General features: G+C 44.3%; 1 protein-coding gene across 1 annotated transcript in view; it reads left to right on the forward strand.

Moving 5' to 3' along the window:
- The window catches only part of HCN4 (hyperpolarization activated cyclic nucleotide gated potassium channel 4), a 146659-nt gene that overhangs the window by 105856 nt on the left and 19651 nt on the right, over positions 1-21152 (forward strand). The window contains exon 7 of the mRNA XM_075208310.1: positions 584-748. Coding sequence (XP_075064411.1) covers positions 584-748 — 165 coding nt within the window. The remainder of the gene's footprint in view (positions 1-583; positions 749-21152) is intronic.

Below are 21152 nucleotides of genomic sequence, written 5' to 3' on the forward strand. Positions count from 1 at the left end.
CATTATAAGGGGAGGGGGACAATTAGCCACAATGTTCCTGAAAACATTGCGCTGCACATTTTTACTGGTAGTATGATAAAAATATACGCCCCCGTAGAGGTGCAAGCAAAAATCAGGGGCCATTTCACTAAAAAAAATTGCCTAAAGTGTCTACGCATCCGTTCCTGGAGACACTTTGCATATATTCTTGGCTAATTGAATCTCCCTCCATGACTGTCAACATTATGGTGTAGAATGTCGACTGCATTACAATTTGTATCATGCCATGAAATTGCAGGATTCCGCAACTCTCTGTAGAACTATCACACAACAGTCAAAAGATTTTTGCATTTGCTGCAGGTCCCCATGGAGATCATTCTTTACAGATGTTGCATTTGTGCCATGTCAATGGCACAAAATAACTTTCTTATGTAGTCCTACAGTTGGTCAGTGTTTCCATGCGATGGTAAACTCAAAATATTGTACCTCTATAAAAACGTTAGCAGTTGTTATTTGTGCAAAAACTAAAATTAAAAGCTGCTTTATAAAAACTGGCACCTGTGAAAATTCTAACTACTAAATATTTTAATTCCATTCCTTCCAGAGATTTGTCTGCTGACACGAGGCCGGCGAACTGCTAGTGTGAGAGCTGACACATACTGTCGACTGTACTCACTGAGCGTAGACCATTTCAATGAGGTTCTGGAGGAGTACCCAATGATGAGGCGGGCATTTGAGAGTGTGGCACTAGACCGCTTGGACCGGATTGGTGAGTAAAAGTATCCTCTCTGTTTACCTCAACCAGAGATTTTAACCATGTTCTCAAGGAATATAAGCTGTTTTTTGTTTGTTTTTTTCAACATCTTCACAGGTTCACAGTTACCAAATTGATTGAATCTATGATTAAACCACATGTACTCATGGGAGGAAATTCCATAAGTATAGTAGTTAAAGTAGTTACTGTATCTCTGTTACACAAGCATTATTACACTGTGCTAGAAAGCAGAACTACAATTTGAATAATTTATTAATTCTTTTACCTATGTGGGGGTAAAAGAAAATTCCTGTAAAAGGAAACCGTATTTACGCCCATAATTGCGCACGCTATCCTTCTTTTTCTGCTCCTGGGTACACTCGTTACATCACCATAGGCTTTCACACTTTTCCTCTTATGACACGCCTATTTCAGTCCTTTAAACCTAATTTACTGTATCACACATATTTCTATATATAATATCTTCTGTATCAAGACATTATAAAGAAAGAATACTTTCAAAGATAGAAGTGTTAATAGTTTATTTTTAGCAATTAACAAAATACAAAGTGAATGAACAGAAGTGAAATCTAAATTAAAGCAATATTTGGTGTGCATTCAAATCAGCATCAATTATTCTAGGCACATTTGCACACAGTTTTTGAAGGAACTCGGCAAGGAGGTTGTTACAAACATCTTGGAGAACTAACCACAGATCTTCTGTGGATGTAGGCTTGCTCAAATCCTTCTGTCTCTTCATGTAATCCCAGACAGACTTGATGATGTTGAGATCAGGGCTCTGTGGGGCATATCATCACTTCCATGACTCCTTGTTTACGCTGAAGATAGTTCTTAATGACATTGGTTGTATTGTTGGGGTTGTTGTCCTGCTACAGAATAAAGTTGGAGCCAATCAGACGCCTCCGTGATGGTATTGTATGATGGACAAGTACCTGACTGTATTTCTCGGCATTGAGGACACCATTAATCCTGACCAAATTCCCAACTCCATTTGCTGAAATGCAGCCTCAAACTTGCAAAGAACCTCCACCATGCTTCACTGTTGCCTGCAGACACTCATTATTGTACCACTCTCCAGTCCTTCGGTGAACAAACTGCCTTCTATTACAGCCAAATATTTAAAATTTTGACTCATCAGTCCAGAGCACCTGCGGTCATTTTCTGCACCCTAGTTCCTATGTTTTTGTGCATAGTTGAGTTACATGACCCTGTTTCCACGTTGAAGGTATGGCTTTTTGGCGGCAATTTCTCCATGAAGATCACTTCTGGCCAGACTTCTCTAAACAGTAGATGGGTGTACCTAGATGCTTGGGCTCAGTTTAAAACAGGAAATATTGATATTTCCTGTTGTAAGTTGAGTCCAAGGAATATGCTATCTCATATATAGTCCTCTTCCCAATTCATGTGTCAGGGTGTCATGTTTCATTATTACAAATATCTTAGTAAGAGAAGTGACAGGAAACATTGTTAAAACGCTTAATGGCTGATATCTCTTACTTCACTTAACCTCTTCTATACCTTTAACCACTTAGAATAATTGACTCAATACCTGAGTGTGGCAAATGAAATAACTTTATTTAAATATGGTGGTGGAGAAGGAGCAGTGAGTTCGACTTCCACCAGGCAACCAGGAATTCCCAGCATCAACCAAGGGACAACCGCGAAAAAATGGGCACTCTCACCCCGGGCCCACATATCTACTTCTGGGACATCTGTCCTGGGCACTACTGAAACAGCAACCCCTCTGAGTTAAAGGAATGCACCCACAAGTCTACCCACCGGGGCGTTACTTGGACCGAGACTATAACCGACTGTTCTAAGAGAGGCAATTTCAGTTTGGCCACTACTTAACTGTGATGCCCACTACTGTACTGTGATGCCCACTACTGTACTGTGACGCAGTTAACGCCCGACCACTGGGCGTCAACTGCACTGCTTTTTGCGGCTATGCTTGGATCCTCAAGAACCACGGTTCGCCACCATACCTACACCTATCAAAGCTAAACTCTTATAAACCTATCTTATAAACAAAGCCATGCTTGTATCGCTCAAATGCACTCCATCCTGCCTGCAGAGAAAAGGGGTTCTGAAATCTAATGTGCGGGTGCTCAATCCGCAAACAACCTAAAGAGCTGATCAAATGTGCAGTCACTGAATTAATCTTTTTACGAACCCTGAGCTATCTCCTCATGTAAGAGTCCCCTAAACCCAGGCCATCGTAGACCCCTACGGCCTATCCATGATATCACTACAGGCCCCGGGAAAGCAGAAATATCTCTAGCTGCCTTATGCAACGCAGCCCAATGTACATAAGAGTGCACCAGCACCCACATCTGCAGTGGAGTCCGATGGTCTGTAAGACAGTAACAAAACCAACAGAGATCAGCCTACATAAACAGCAGTAACTAAATCGGTGGAAGAAAAAGGGAACTCTGGTCAGAGACCCCCGAAAAGAAAAATAAATTGAAATTGAAAAACAGATCACAAGACAAGAGAAGAACCTCGCACTCAACCAGCACCAGCAGAACATCCTCTAGAAAGGTACATACAAGGCGAAAGAAGAAACAAAGGGGAAGCAGGAGACACAAGCGAAGGTAAAACCATAAAACTTTGTGGTGGCAAGTGCCAATCAGGCCCACTTTTTAAAGGAAAAAATGGACAAATCCCTTTGAGCCCTGCCTCCAAATGCAAAAAGCAGCTGAAACCCTGCGTCACCGCAGCGGGAAGAAGCCAAGAAAGAAAGCTCAAGAAAGTAGAGAAGGCCTTACATAATGTTAATTAACATAATTTTTCCATCTGCCTAGCTCCTTAATAACCTGCCCAGTAGCACCTCCCAATTGCTGCGGACATTGCAACCCCTATTCGCAAGTGATGGGTGCAAAATGAGAGGCGTCTAGGCCGAGTGCAACCAACTTAAATGCTGCCGAAAACTAATACCTGGTAAGGGGAAAATCATCACCAACTCCTTACTGGACATTGGGGGCGCGGTACACAAACACACTCCATTAAAGTCTTGCAGAAACAGTTCCCAAAACCGCCAAATCTGCTCGGATCTCGGTGCACAGAGTGATCCGTCAGTGAGGGAACATGTGTCCTGCTGTTGACCACTCCAGCTTTCGACAAAAAACCGGCCCCTTAGGAATAACTCTGCAAAATAAATTGAAAAGCCCCAGGATGCATTGGGCCTGTGTCAGTGTCACTCCTGTGGATACCCACACCTCAGCTATCAACGTACGCAACTCCCTGGCCTTGTCCAGAGGGAGCGAACAAAGGCCAAGACTGTATCAATCTTGATGCCAAAGTATGACAACCTCATTGTAGGACCTTGCGTCTTATCGTGCACCATCGGGAGACACAGTGAATAGAAAAGAGCCACCACAGAAAACAGTATCTCCTGCAGGTTGTGCACTTACCCGGACAAAGCACAAGGAAATTGTCCAGGTAGTGGGCGACCCGCCCGATGGCCGGTACCTGCACAGACGCACCAGTGAAGAAAGGAACTTAAACATTCAAAAGAAGCACATGACACCACAAACCCCGTAGGTAGGCATCTGTCCCCTTAGTAATCATCAGCAAGCCTGAGCCCCTTGAATGTGAACAAGTGGAGATGGAGTGGAAGAAGACTAAAAGCCCACTTGAGATCAACTTTTGCCATCAAAGCTCCAGACCCAAATCCCCTCACCATGTCTAGTGCAGCATTGAAGGACTGGTACACTACACTAGAGCATTCTGGGGGGGTGGCGTCGTTCATGGACACCCCTTGTGGGAAGGACAGGTGCTGAATCAGCCTGAATTTCCATGAAACCTTCTTGGGAACCACACCCCGCCGGTGAGACCACTAAGTCCCTGTAAGGGGGGATCCAGAAAGGCCAGCTCATATAACCCAGCAAAATCTCCTTGCCTATCTTAGCCGCCAGGACCTTGGGAAATAAACTAGTTGATTTCAGGATCCTATCCACGGACGTCCTCATGGACCCCTGGATAGGCAACCAAAAACCATGCAAAACCCCCTCCCTTAAAAACTCTGCTGCAGCCAGATATGGATAGTTTGCGAGCCAGCGGCCTAGGCTAATTATGTTAATTGGGGATTCTGCCTTCTGCAGCACTAGGGTTATACTGGTCACTTGCCTCATCCCCTCTGACGAGCTTGTCGCAAGACTTGGAGGGGTGTCCACCCCCGCAGTGCAGGCAAGCGTGGGTATACCTACAGGTCACCCCACCTAAGCTACTGGTATTAAAGGGAAAGCCGCAGTCCCTACTGAGAAAGGGCGCGCCACTCCTGCCCCGTATAGACAGTCAGTGTTCAGTGTTCCACCATGGCCGGGGAAGCCTCAACCCATCCATCCTGGGGCACCTACAACCATGTCTCCACATGCCGATAGCCAAGCATTAACCTGGGATGGCCATCACATTTCCCCCAAAATACCTCATCATAGGCTAGCCACACTCCTGGGCAGGATGACGTGTACATTTCATGGACCATGTGTAAACATTTCAACATGTCCATCCACTCACGAGGACGTGACTCAAGATAGCCCGCGGGAAACAGGTATGCCCCTGTAAGCCAGTTTTTGTATGTCTTATAACTAACCTCACCGCTACACACTTGCACCAGCGTCCCTGTCACCGCCATCTTGGCTTTATCACAGTAAACAGGTCGAGATACCTGTCTTTGTATTTCCTATCCTGCACCAAGACCCAAACACCTTGATATAGTGCTGTGCTAGCGCAGCGCACCATTTCATCCCCAGTGAGCCAGGATCCCCCGTACCACTCAGCCTGGTGCTCTGCTGTCCTCATGCGCAACAAATGCTTGCACAAGTGCTTCACTAGCTTCTTGGGGCACGCGTCAGAGCCAGAACATTTCATACTAGAGTTATTGCATTCAGGCAAAATATGACGATGACGAATATGATGAAATATGACGAATATGAAGAGGCAGGCAGGGAGAGCAATGATACTCAGCCAACACCAGGAACTCCAGAGAGTGATTTTCTCTCCGCTCATCCTATTTATAGACTATCTCCCCTCCCTTGTGACATCATGTGACGAAATGAGTGTGATAACCCTATGAGCATTCGGTTTCTCATTTCTCAGATAATGTGGATTATAGCAAGTACTTTTTATAGCCCATGCTTTTGTTCCCCAGCTCACCAGACTATAACTGCATTGTCCAATAACATGTGGCTAAGGGGACATTGTAGTGCAGTGTAAATATGTATATTGTGTATTGTATATTGATGACTTGCAGTAAGGTTGCTATTCATTGTCTTTAAAGTGAAGCCAGGGGGATTGTGGGCAGGGATCAGGTTGCCATGTGCTGGAATAGGAAAACAAATTAGTGTCCATTGTTCTCACCAGGCTAGTCCAGCACTGACCAATGGTTAAGGAGAATAGACCCAGGGGTTTGCCCAGGGAGGGGAAAGACTGTGGAAATTAGACCTGTGATATAAGGAACAACTCCAGGGGGAAAGGGATTTCATTCATGAAGACTGCAAGATTTAGTTTTGAATTGTCGTTTTCTTACGAGAGTCTATATATGCAGCTGAAAGGGATCCATGGGTTGTGAAGTCTGGACAGCAGGTGACTATATCTCCTTAAGTTATTGGGGTAAGGGAAAGATAATGTGGTAAACCTGCCTGGCATTTATTTACTGTGTGTACATAATATTCTAGTGTTGTTTGTATGATAATAAATATACTGTTGTATTTTTATAACTGCATTTTGCCTGAGTGACCATACGAATCCTAGAAGGTACTGGGTAGACTTCCCTGGCATAGGAAGGCACCCGTGGGTGGCCAGCCAACGTGAAGTGGGTAGCATTCGGCCAGATACACCCGATATCTTCACACATCAGATGGGAGTACTCCCCCCAGTTAAGCTTTTGACTCGAGATGACTAACTAAAGCCTAGTGACACAGCCTACAGATTTTATTATTCTTCTTGCTTAAATCAGCCTTTAGTTCTTATTCTTAAGTTTTGAAAATGTTAAATGTTCATCATCATCAACTATTTATAAAGCGCTGTACAGAGAACTCATTCACATCAGTCCCTGCCCCATAGGAGCTTACAATCTGAATTACCTAACAAACACACACACACACAGACAGACAGACAGACAGAGAGAGAATAGGGTCAATTTGATAGCAGCCAATTAACCTACTAGTATGTTTTTGGAATGTGGGAGGAAACCGGAGCACCCGAAAGAAGCCCACACAAACACAGGAAGAACATACAAACTCCACACAGATAAGGCCATGGTCAAGAACTCATGACTCCAGTGCTGTGAGGCACAAGTGCTAACCACTAGGCCACTGTGCTGCCCGTATATATAAACACACACACATATACATATTGAATATATTTCTACACATCAGGATGCAGGCAGTGCCTAACAGAAAAGCTTTGCTGTTTGGTAGATCATATGCAAAACATGTAGTTTACCACATACTAAACTATTCTTAAGGACATCCCTCGCCAGTAAAGGTGGAAATTCAAGATTAATTGCCACTGAAAATAGATGAGAAGCCCAAGAGGTAATGCCATTCTTATGTTTGTGTTTCCCAAGTACAAACATTTGCTGCATTAGTGTATGTGAAAATAAATTAATACAGTATTACATAGATAACAACAACAAACCTTTTTACAGGGCTGTCATCTATTATTCAATAGAGTAAAAACCTCAGTAATTAAAGGGCCCAGTGCTTACTTAAAAGGGAACTTCACACAAATTTCCACACAGGCAGCAGTGATCTGATGTAAAGGAGGCTACTGTCCAAAAAGACGTAAAAAGTATTTATATCAAGTGTATCATTGCAGTTTGTGTGGACAGCATAAGTAGCAAACAATTGAGATCACAGGATTGCTATCCTGCCCTATGTCATCTGCAGTTTGATGTATTCTGTTGTATAGGAGAAAGCTGTGCTGTGAATGATCGCTTATATTTTTGTTCTTTGAAATGCTAGTTTTTAAAAAGCAGTTTAGTATTTAAGAGCAGATTTTTCTGCAGCCAGGATCAAGAAAAATGATATTGATATATTTCATGCTGAGATGCAGCTTTTGAATCAGTAAAAAAAGCATGGATGTATTTAGGCTCGTTGTTTTTCTTAAATCCCATTCAAGTTTATAATAAAGTGTTTTGGATATTAGAAAAAACTAGAGATGCTCAGGCTCGGTTCCCCGAGAACCGAACACACCCGAACTTAGAAGATCCGAGTACCGAACCGAGCCAGCTCAGTACTTTCACGCGCCCTCGGAATTGAAAACGAAGCAAAACGTGATTGTTACGTCGTTGGATCTCGGAATTTTTGGATTCTATAAGTACCGCCCTCAACGACGATCCAGCGCCATTTCACAGAGGGACACAGAAGGGGTAGCACAGTTCTTGGTAGTCTGTAGAGCAGTTGGACAGCCTCATAGGTAGATTAGAAAGAGGAAGGGGTAGCAGTTTTCTTCAAAGTCTACAGTGACATTCAGGAGAGCTCCATTGCTCAATTGCTAAATCTCATTGCTGAAATAGAATTAATAGGTCTGGCAGGCTTGGTCTTCTAAATCTGCAGTCCCATAATGTACAGTGTTATATAGGTTATACACAAAGAGAAGAGCTCCATTGCTCCATTGCTAATTGTCATTGCTGAAATACAAATACTAGGGCTGGCAGGTTTGGTGTAAATCTGCAGTCACATTGTACTGTGTTATATAGGTAACACACAAAGAGGAGAGCTCCATTGCTAATTGTCATTGCTGAAATACAAATACTAGGGCGGCAGGCTCGGTCTTCCGAATTTGCAGTCAAATTGTACGGTGTTATATAGGTTACACACAAAGAGGAGAGCTCCATTGCTAATTGTCATTTCTGAAATACAAATAGATCTGGCAGTCTTGTTCTAAATCTGCAGTCACATTGTACTGTGCTATCAAAATGGATTCACAGCAGTACACAGAAGACCGAAGCTTTATTGAGACAGACACAAATATAGGGAAGGGTGCATAAGTTAAGGCAAGACATTCAACAAAACTTCAAACAGTGATTAGGGAATGGGTTGGAGGGGGTAAGGGAGGGGGGACACAAGCTAAAGGTTTTATTGAATAAACAGACACATAGGGGTAAATGTATCAAGGGACGATTTTGCAAAATCAGCGATTTTCTCAGGAGAGTTGAAACTCGCAGATGTATGAAGCTGAGATTTCATGCAAAATCGCCAGAGTTGTGCTTCTGTCAAAATTGCTATTTGCAAAATCGCCAGAGATCAAACTCCTGACTGTTTGCCACAGCAGCTATACAAGTCTCAAATGTATGAAGCTGAGAGTAAGCAAACTCAGGAGAGTTTGCTTTCAAACACGCCAGATACAACACGCTGCATTCTAGCAGCGTGTTATATAAACACATCACTGTTACACTGCCTGCCAGTGTAAAAATTGTAAACAATAGATCAAAGTAAAAAAAAAAAAAGCGTGGGGCCCCCCTCTATTCCTGCTTAACCCTAGTGCTGCTTGATTACTGCTGGTTCTGTGAAATTTGGGGAAAAATTTTATGTGGGGTCCCCCCGATTTTCACTGAACCAGCACTAGGCAAACCAGCCGGGGTTGGCGGCACTATAGCAGAGGGGACACGCAGCAAGGGTCCCCCTGCCATAATGACTAACCAACACCAGGCTGTTCAGCGCTGGGCTGGATTCCCTAGGGAGTGGGGTCTGCCAAAAAAAACGAACGCCCCCCCCCCCCCCCCTAGAGACACCCAGCCCAGTGCTGATAGCACTAGGGCTCTTCCTACAACCCTGGGCGGTGGGTGTAGGGTGATAACGGCAAAAAAAAGGTGTAAAAAAAACAAACGGATGCCATTTTGTTTTGTAAAACTACAAGTCCCAGCCAGCCAGCTTGCCAAAAATATTGTGGCCATGCTGCTGCTTGTATAACTACAAGCACCATCATACCCACGGCAGCCAGGGCATGTTGGCAGTGAAGTGCCAACATGCCCTGACATCCATGGCTGGCTGGGACCTGTAGTTCCACAAAAGAAAATGTTTAAAAACCACCACACCCTCGTAAAAACCACTAACATTTAATAAATATTAAAAACCCACAATAAACACAGTAAGCACCCTCATTTATACCATATATTTTTATTAAAAATAATAAATCCCCTGATACTCACCAATGAAGTCTTCTTTCTTTTGTCAGCAGCTTTCAATCCAAAAATGGCTGTCACAAATGTCCCAAATAAATTTGTAGATCCAAAAGTCCGGCTTGCCCCAGTCCCCAAGTTATTTATACCTCCAAATGTCCAGGCTTGACCAAGTCCAAAAACAATTTATAGATCCAAAAGTCCGGCTTGCCCCAGTCCCCAAGTTATTTATACTTCCAAAGTCCTGGCTTGTAATCTCTTCATTTCTTCGCCCAGGAGGGACCCATTCTTGATAGTAGTCTTCATTTCTTCGGCCAGGGGGACCCCATATTTGTACATCCCACGACACTTTGTTCTTGATTGCAGAAAAAAAAATGACAGGAGCCGCCGTAAACAGCTCTTAGCAAGCTAGGAGCTCCGCTACGCAATGAGCGTTGCTCATGCGCAATGTCTATTTACAGTATTGGGTCATTTTCTCACGCTAGTGGGGATATCACCTAATACTGTAAATAGACATTGCGCATGAGCTACGCTCATTGCGTAGCGGAGTTCCTGGCTTGCTAGGAGCTGTTTGTGGCGGCTCCTGTCATTTTTTTTCTGGATGGTATGAAAGGCAAGTTCAGGGCACACTGTCCTTAAGTTCATGTTCCAAGACATCTGTTATGAACGTTTTGTCGCTATCCAATAACGATTGTCGAATCTCGTTTTGTGTTTCCAACGCACAAAGATTTATTCTCTTAAAGTAGCAGTATATAAATGTAAGCGAAATAAATAGTAAGTACAGCAACTGACTCTCTATTTAACAATAGATCAAACCTTAGTGTATTGAAAGTCAACAAATCATACGACATACACCTTTTCTGCGCAGAAAATCAAAGTTTCCAACAATAGTAATAATGTCCCAGAGGTTTTAACAAGTAATTATACTATGCATGTATAACAACTATCAAAACGATTGTTTAACCAGTTGGAAAATCTACCGGAAGTTCGCGTACACAAAGCAGGAAGTACACATACGCCCAGCAATACAATACATCAAAATGCAATATGACAGAAAAAAAGAAACAGTTTTCTCTTTTGTCCCTAGGTTCAGTTAGCGTACCTTAGATAATGCAAAACGGACATTCGGTTTCACAACACAGAGTAAAATTCAGGTTTTGAACACATTGCGTTCTTACCCGTATATGACGCGTCTCCACCCTTTGTTGGGGAACCGAAATCCGTTGGTCTTGCGTATCGTCCGGCAACGAAACCTCCGCTGCGAGCCCCCAAATTGTTATGAATGTTTTGTCGCTATCCAATAACGATTGTCGAATCTCGATTTGTGTTTCCAACGCACAAAGATTTATTCTCTTAAAGTAGCAGTATATATATGTAAGCGAAATAAATAGCAAGTACAGCCGTTACTTATCGCAGGCGCTCTGGATCCAGTGAACAGTCATTCAGTCCTGAAGTCTGTGGTCTAGGTGACTGAACTTTGGATGAGGAGCTGCTGCTTATATGCAAACAGAGATACAGTAAAACAATGCAAAGGTGTGGTTTGCTTCTATTGGTCCAGGCATCAGGAGGGTCCAGGGGTTGCAGAGTATAGGCTAGTTTAAGCTCAGGAATCCAAAGGAGGGGGTCATCTCTCCAGGGGATGAGCTCTGGTCTTCCCGGCTAGATTACTCATCATAATAGTCCATAATTCCTTAACATTAATAACTTGCGTATGCACTCTGCGATTCCTTCGCAGAGTGAACCTGGACAGTTGCAAATGCGAGGAGGATTAGTATGATACCGCACATGACTAGATTCCTTCAACGTGTACCATATGTTTTACTGATATCCCTATAACTTATAATATTACATATAAATACTACTATATTTCGACATAAATGACTATGTGTTGCAACTCCCATTAATGTGTACTATTTTACAAGTGTGCGTGTTTGTGCGAATGTATGTAAAAGACTAAATACTGTTTTTGCCACGTGTTGCAGCTGCGTACGCCCTTTCACGCCGTAGCGTACTGTACGCATCTTTTCAAACAAAGATAACCAAGTTTGCTCGATTTTAATTGAAATTACTTTATCCAATTTGCTGACTTCGACAGCTCCACCCTTTGATAGTATAATAAACTATCACCCAATCACCGTTTCAAGTTCAGGGTTATATAACACTTCTTCACATACCATGATCTCGGTGTCTTGCACCACCCTTTCAGTCTCTTTCTCAGTGTTACTCTCAGAAGACTGTTTTCCACACTTCAACACAGTAGGAACACATTTGACACATAAACCAATTGCTAAGATGACACCCAGTATAAGGAGAAGGAGCTTACCTACACTAGCAACCATTTCCTGTACCCACTTCCCCAGACCAGAGAACCATTTCACAGGGTTCAACCATGAGAACCAACCTACCACCTTTTCCCTGACCTCATATAACGAAGAATTATGGTTCCTTCGAAATTCCCATTTCAGTTGCAGAATTTTATCCATCTTCTGGTCTATAACCTCTTTAGGGTCATCCGTATTATTGGTGATGTACATGCAACATTTGACACCGAACTGGGTGGCCAGTGTCACACAGTACCCACCAGTAATAGAGGTGAGATAATTTAGTACCAGTGTATGTTGCACCAACTCCTTCTTGTACGCTTGTAGCTCCCTTCCAGTATACCTGAAAGTGTCATCATACATCTCGGTGATATTATCTATTAATTTAGCTAGGTCTTGGATATATTTAAAGTTTAATGTTCCCCGAGCGGTCCTGGTAAGATCTACTGCAACCATAACTTGAAAACCCGTGGTTTCACTAATCAATTTTGTAGCTATGGGTTCCTCACCATGTATCATATTTCTCTTGCCACGGTGTTCATACTGTGTGTGTATGTATGGTGGTGATGTAGTCTTGTGAATACCAACCATTTCCTAATGAGTAATAGTCATGATTTCAGGAACCAGTTTAGCTAAGAAACACAAACCTTTGGAACTCGGAGTCACCCAAGAATAAGCTTTCCTCCCACAAACAAAGTACACATCATCAGGGAGAACATAAGGAACAGTATGTCCATTAATTACATCACAAAGAGTTTCGATAAAACTACCCATGCCTATTGTCTCCATTTGCTCAAGACACGTGTCAGCATGGATGACATTTTTACATTTATCTATAGACTTTTCCAATGGATACTTTCTTATATTTTGTTACACGCCCTAATTTGTGACTTCTGTCAACATTCCTGCTTATTGGTGGCCTCAGTCTCCCTCCAAAATGAGCGTGGCGAGCCATTGTCAGATCTGATAGGTCAGCTTCCCAATTCTCCAGACGCTTTGCATGAGAGATATTTAGACACAGCAAAGATCTGTCTACAGAGTATTGTCGAAGCGTTAGACTAGGGGACCTAGTGATGTTGTACCTCCCCTCTATGGGCCTCCCACCCCTCAATTCGAGTACTTCGGAGATGTTTAATAGCACTAGTCCTATGTTATGCTGCCCCTGCGGCACATGAGAGCACACCCAGCACTCGGTTTGGTTTAGCACCTTACCCACCAGGGAGTGATAATCCTCCAAAGGATGCCCGCCCACATTCAGATTACCGGTGGACTGACATCGCTGGATGCATCTCTCTTTAACTAGGGAGTCACAGAACTTGCAGATACAATACTCATCAGACAATAGCCCCTCACACTGTCTCCGAGTTCCCGAGCTAGCAGACCTTTTCATAACCCCTGGACCAAGCTTGATGATGGACTGTTCTGGGTATTCTAATAACTTTTCCTCAACCTCCATTTCATCCGTATCACTGCCAGAGCCTTCCTCTATCCTCCATCCTCCTTCACAAAAATAGAATGTCCTAGAAAAAGTAAAAACAAGGAAAATCCTGGAACAAAATTATTTTACCAAGCTTGTTCTTTATAGTACCATTTACTCTTTCCACCTTACCACTGGCTTGTGGTCGGTAAGGGGTGTGAAGTCTGCTACTGATTCCCATGAGCTTACACATATTCTGGAAGATATCACCAGTAAAGTGGGTACCCCTATCACTTTCAATGATTCTAGGGATACCGAACCTACACACAAAATCTTGTACAATTTTCTTTGCAGTGAACACAGCAGTATTAGTTGCTGCCGGATATGCTTCTACCCAACCGGAAAACACATCAATACACACTAACACATATTTTAGATTCCTGCACGGTGGTAATTGGATATAGTCAATTTGTATTACCTGAAAAGGTCCGTCTGTAGGAGGGATGTGGGATGGCTCAGTTAAAATAGTTTTCCCGACATTTTTCCTCAAACAAGTAAGACATGACATTGCTTTCTTACCCGCCTGAGAGGAAAATCCAGGAGCACACCAGTATGCTCTCACCAGTTTGCACATACCTTCTTTACCCAGGTGAGTCAGACCGTGTGCTGCTTCAGCCATGCTTGGATAGTATGTTCGGGGAGCTACAGGCTTACCTTGTCCATCCCTCCAGAGTCCTGAGGACTCTTGACCACATCTCTTCACCTTCCAGACCGCCTTTTCCTGCAGGGAACACAAATCTTGCATTTCAATTAATTTCTGCATGTCTAATGTCTGAAAAACCATCATAGTCTCGGTCGATACAGTCATAGGTTGCCCTGCTGCCCATTTAGCAGCTTTGTCTGCCCTGTTGTTGCCCAATGACACTGGGTCTTCTTCAAAGGTATGGGCTTTGCACTTTATGACGGCTACTGTTCTGGGTAACTGTATCGCTGTCAGAAGTCCTTTTATGTGTTGTGAGTGTGCCACTGGCGTACCTGCTGCTGTCGTAAAGTTTCTAAGATGCCAAAGGGCCCCAAAATCGTGCACTACCCGGAAGGCGTACCTAGAGTCAGTATATATATTGGCTGATTTACCCTCTGCCAACTCACACGCTCTCCTTAATGCTACTAGTTCCGCCACTTGGGCTGAGTGAGGTGGGCCAAGGGGTTCAGCTTCTACCACATCCTGATCGTCTACCACAGCGTAACCAGTACATAGCTCTCCCGTCTCTGTCTGTCTATGACAACTCCCATCTGTATAAAACGTAAAATCTACTTTTTCTAAGGGGGTGTCACATTTGTCGGCCCTTGCAGTAAAGGTCTGGTTCAGGTGTTCCATACAATCATGCGTGTCAGTACTCTTGTCTAACTCATCATCAACCAGGGTCTCCTCACCTCCCACCCTTTGTGTCTCTAGAGACACATATGGAAGGTATGTAGCTGGATTTAAGGTGCTACATCGTTTGATGGTGATGTTTGAGGGTGCCATCAGGGCTAGTTCCCACTTTGTGAATCTAGCTGAAGAAACATGTCTGGTTTGGGCTGAAATTAACAGAGCTTATACAACATGGGGCGTATAGACAGTTGAATTGTGTCCTAATACTATGTCCTCGCTCTTACTTACCAGAAGAGCAGTTGCTGCTACGCTTCTGAGACATGTTGGGAGTGATCTTGCCACAGTGTCCAATTGTGCACTGTAGTATGCTACCGGTCTGCTAGCGTCACCATGTTTCTGTGTGAGGACACCTGCTGCACAACCATCAGCTTCCGTACAGTATAGCTCAAAAGGCTTTTCATAATCAGGTATTCCCAATGCATGTGCTCTAGTCAGACTATTTTTAAGATTAAAGAACGCTTGCTCTGACTCTTCTGTGTGTACAACACATTCTGGTTTTGAGGAAGAGACTAGCTCCTGCAATGGTAATGCCAGAATAGAAAAACCTGGGATCCAGGATCTACAGTATCCACACATTCCCAGAAAAGTACGAATCTGCTTCTGACTCTGCGGCAGAGTCATGTGTTGTATGGCCTCAATCCTGTCATCCTCAATCCTGTCATATGGCCTCAATCCTTGGTGAGGCAGTGTCCTAAGTATTTTGACCTTAGTCTGACATGGCTGTAATTTATCCTTTGCCACCTTGTGCCCTGTTTGTGAGAGATGAAGCAACAACAATTTAGTATCATGTAAACATGACATAAAAGAATCAGAGCACAGCAACAAATCGTCCACATATTGAATTAGAACAGACCCATTGCGGGGTTGAAAGGATTGCAAACAGTCATGTAAGGCTTGGGAGAAAATACTGGGGCTGTCAATGAACCCCTGGGGCAGTCTGGTCCATGTGTATTGCAATCCCTTGTAGGAGAATGCAAATAGGTATTGACAGTCAGGGTGAAGAGGGACTGAGAAGAAAGCAGAACATAGGTCAATGACAGTAAAATGACTAGCAGACGGTGGAATCTGCATGAGGATGACAGCTGGATTCGGCACTACGGGGAATTGGCTCTCAACAACTTTATTAATTCCCCTTAAGTCCTGGACTAATCTATAGCCCCTCCCCCCACTCTTCTTCACAGGGAAAATGGGACTATTTGCTGTGCTTGATGTACGAATTAAAATCCCCTGTTGCAACAGCCTTTCAATAACAGGATATACCCCTAGTTCCACCTCTGGTTTTAATGGATACTGTGGGATTTTTGGAGCTATCCTACCACTTTTTAGATTTACCATGACAGGGGCTACGTTTGCCATCAGTCCAGTGTCCTGTCCATCTCTGGTCCATAGTGAACCTGGTATTTCCAGCAACATCCCCTTTACTTGAGATGGACTTTGTTCTATAACAGTAGAGTGTAACATTAACCTTTGAGGGGTTTCCAATATGTCCTGTACCTCATGAGCGACCTTCACGGGTATATCTAGGAACACACTATCTGAAGTACAGAATATGACACATCCCATTCTACATAATAAGTCTCTCCCTAGCAAGTTAGTAGGAGCCGCTGCAGCCAAGAGAAACGAATGCTTAGTATGCAGGGGCCCGATAGTAACATCAGCGGGTTTAGTTAGAGGATAATGTAACACTCCTCCCGTTACCCCCATAGCTGGAATAGTTTTACTGGTCACCTGTACATTAAAAGGAGAGGTTATCACAGATCTGGCCGCCCCTGTATCTACAAGAAAAGTTTGTTTCCTACCAGCTATGTCAACTATCATTGTTGGTTCTTCTCTCAGACTCTCAGTTAACCTCACTGGCTGTAGACTACAGGTATGACCTGACCCCTAGCGCTGACTATTGCTTTCCCGCGCAGCATTTGCTGCTGTAATATGCGCGGGCAGGTGTGAGTCTTCTAGTCTATGTAAATCCCTCCTTGGAGGATATCTATGTGACTGTCATGGGCACTAGGAGTCTTTACCCAGGGATCACCAGGTGATAGGCTTACCAGAGCAGTATAGGTGGTAATATGGTACTCTGGTAGCAGGGTGATCACGGAACAGGAAATAGCAGATGATGAGATGCTCAGGAAAGTCTATGACTAGCAGCACTGGCAATATGGAGGTAGAAATACACGAGGAACTGTATGGACAAAGGACACGTGAAGGTAGTCAGTGGTCTGCGGTAGCAAGTTGTACCACTGCTATAGTGAGGAGGAATGTCCAACAGAAACGAGGAGGTGATGAGAGTCAGCGGTCTGCGGATAGCAAGTTGTACCGCTGTCTGAGTGAAGGAATGGAATCCAAGTGGAGGTATCCGGGGAGTCAGTGGTCTGCGTTAGCAAGTTGTACCACTGCTATGTGAGAGGATACTGGAACAGGTGAAACTGTAAACAGGAGTCAGTGGTCTGCCACTAGCAAGTTGTACTACTGAATATATATGTGAGGAGGTGCACGGGGAGAGACTGCAACACAATATATACACGGGCACCTTGACTTTGATCCACAGTAATATGCACAATATAAATGTATAAATGACTGAACAACACTGCCAATATAGAAAGTCTCTTGAAGTAATCCGGCATGAGATAACACAGTCAATGATGGCAGTAGAGTCAGCAGATAGTACACTCCAGAGGAGAACCAACACAGTCAATGATGGCAATAGACTCAGCGGATAGTACACTCCAGAGGAGAACCAACACAGTCCAGCAAGGTATGTAATACACAGCACAGTCAATGGGAAGTATGCATACCGTGGTTCAGGAGAAGGCAGTCAGACAGGAGTGCAGAGATACCTGAAGGGCAGGAGGCCAGCAGGATACAAGTCCCTGGATGGGTGAAGCAGGGGTCTAGCAGGTGCAGCGCACAGGTAGGTAGACCAGCAGGGAACACAGGAAGGCGTGGAGAGCGGATCAGCAGTAGATGGATGAGTAGCGCTGAGAAGTAACAGCAGCGGGTCTCTGCGGGAACACGGAGGTAACCAATAGCAACCAGCAGGTGCAGTAACGATGGGACACCGGAGCAGAGTTGAACTGGAACAGATGATCACGGAGAGTAGCGGGTAGCAATAGTGGCAGCAGACTCAAGGAAACACGGTAGAGTAGACAAGGACTGAAGACTGAAGCGCACAGAGGCAGCGGATAGGAATCAGCTAAACAGTCACGATGAAACACAGACGGGTTGCAGGTTGAAGACTGTAGTGCACGGAGGCAGCGGATAGGAATCAGCTAGCAGTCACGATGATGAAACACAGACGAGTTGCAGGTTGAAGCCTGTAGTGCACGGAGGCAGCGGATAGGAATCAGCTGGCAGTCACAATCATGAACAGGTGAGTGGATGTGGTTGAAGCCTGTAATGCACGGAGGCAGCGGATAGGCATCAGCTAACAGTCCCAATGATACATGGTAGAGTTGAAGTGATTAGAAGACTGTAGTGCACGGAGGCAGCGGATAGGAATCAGCTCACAGTCACGATGATATAGTAGATGGTAGAAGTGGTATGGGAACCACAGTAGCAGAAGTGGTTTGGAAACCACAGAGGTAGAAGTGGTTTGGAAACCACAGGAATCAGCAGGGCTGAATGAACAAGGAAACACAGGAACACCTTCAGAGACTCATGGGGAATGAGACTCCAAGATCAGGCAACGTGGTGTTGACCACAGGTGCTTAATATAGGGAGGTTGCCTGATCTGCCAATTAAGTTAAAGGAACATACACTGAAGGTTTGGAAAGGGCTGCGCATGCGCAGTCCCTCAGGATAGAGGACGTCCACGGTTCCTAATAGTCCGGGAAGAAGCACTCACAGTCCGGTGAGTGACAGTACCCCCCCTTTTAAAGGTGGGCACAGAACGCCTGGAACCGGGCTTGTCCGGATTTTTGGAATAAAACTTCTTCAGAAGGGCAGGAGCATTAAGATCTTCAGCTTTGATCCATGAACGCTCTTCAGGACCAAAGCCCTTCCAATGAACGAGGAAACGGAGGACTCCTCGCGAAATTTTTGCATCCAATACCTCAGTAATCTCGAAATCCTCCTCCTGATGAACTTGAACTGGCTGCGGTGCTGAGGGAGGAGTCGAGAAACGATTGATAATAAGAGGTTTGAGTAAGGACACATGGAAGGCATTGGAAATCCGAAGATTCTTAGGAAGAAGAAGTTTAACACATACTGGATTGATAACTTGAATGATCCTATATGGACCAATAAAACGAGGGGCGAATTTCATAGATGGAACCTTCAAACGAATATTTTTGGTAGATAACCAGACACGATCTCCAATTTTTAGTGGTGGAATAGCCCGCCTCTTCTTATCTGCGAAAGACTTATATTTGTTAGATGTCTTCTTTAAACAGGTTTTGACCTGAGACCAGATATTTTTGAAGGTCTGACAAGCAGTCTCCACAGCAGGAACTTGGGTGGGCGGGAGGGCAGGAAATTCCGGAAAAGACGGATGGTGACCGTAGACCACAAAGAATGGAGTTTTGGATGATGACTCATGGTACATGTTGTTATGGGCGAATTCAGCCCAAGGGAGCAATTCTACCCAGTTGTCTTGGTTGGCTGAAGAGAACATCCTAATAAAAGTCTCAAGATCTTGATTGACTCGTTCCGTTTGTCCGTTAGATTGCGGATGGTAAGACGATGAGAGTGCTAATCGTATGCCCAAGGTTTTACAAAGGGCCCGCCAGAATCTGGAAACGAATTGTACTCCTCTATCTGACACAATCTCAGACGGACATCCATGGATGCGGAAGATTTCTTTAATGAAATGTTCAGCCAGAGTAGACGAGGAAGGTAAACCGGACAGAGGGACGAAATGAGCCATCTTCGAAAATCTGTCTACCACTACCCAAATAGTATTGTGATTCTTACTTGGTGGCAAATCAGTAACGAAATCCATACTAATATGGGTCCAAGGCTTGGACGGAATGGGTAGTGGTCGCAGCAACCCTGCTGGAGTACTGCGGGAGGATTTGAACTGAGAACATAAATCACAGGAAGCAATAAACTCTTTGACGTCTCTCCTCATTGAAGGCCACCAGTAACTTCGAGAGAGAATCTCAAAGGTCTTGTGTTCACCGGCGTGTCCGGAAAAACGAGAGGCATGGAACCACGAAAGGATTTTCCTCCTCAGAGTAGGAGGCACGAGGGTCTTCCCAAATGGTAGCATTTTGGTGGATGAAGCAGCCAGAGAAATACATTTGGGGTCTAGAATAGCATGGTTGGGAACCTCTTCTACATCAGAGGACGTCACCAAAGCTCGAGATAGAGCGTCAGCTTTCTTGTTCTTAGCGGCTGGTTTGAAGGTTATAATTAATTCAAAACGGGAAAAGAAAAGAGACCATCTTGCTTGACGAGGGTTCAAGCATTGAGCAGATTGCAAATATGACAAGTTCTTATGATCCGTGAAGATCGTCACCGGATGGCGAGCTCCTTCCAACAAGTATCTCCATTCCTCCAATGCAGCTTTGATGGCCAGCAACTCCTTGTCCCCGATAGTATAGTTTTTCTCTGCGGGCAGAAGACCCCGAGAATAGAAGGCACAAGGATGTAATTTTGTTGCTCCGAGCGTTGGGAGAGAATGGCTCCTAAGCCCACATTAGAGGCATCTACTTCTAGGAAGAAGGGAAGTGTCACATCAGGCTGTCGAAGAATGGGAGCAGACGAGAAGGACTCTTTGAGAATTTGAAAGGCTTGGAGAGCCTCAGATGACCATTGCTTAGTATTAGCCCCTTTCCGAGTTAAGGCCACAATGGGAGATGCAATGGATGAGAAGTCTTGAATGAAGCGTCTATAGTAATTGGCAAAACCTAAAAAACGCTGGATGGCACGAAGAGTAGTTGGCTGAGGCCAATGTAGTACAGCATTTACTTTGTCTGGATCCATCTTCAGGCCAACTCCGGAAACTATATACCCCAAGAATGGAATCTGGGGTAACTCGAATGAACATTTTTCCAATTTACAGAACAATGAGTTTTTCCGTAGTCTGGAGAGGACCTCTGCCACATGTTGGTGATGAGAAGGCAGGTCCTGTGAGAAGATCAATATGTCGTCCAGGTAGACAA

The sequence above is a fragment of the Mixophyes fleayi genome, chromosome 4 (assembly GCF_038048845.1).
Source record: "Mixophyes fleayi isolate aMixFle1 chromosome 4, aMixFle1.hap1, whole genome shotgun sequence".
In the NCBI taxonomy this organism is placed as follows: Eukaryota; Metazoa; Chordata; class Amphibia; order Anura; family Limnodynastidae; genus Mixophyes; species Mixophyes fleayi.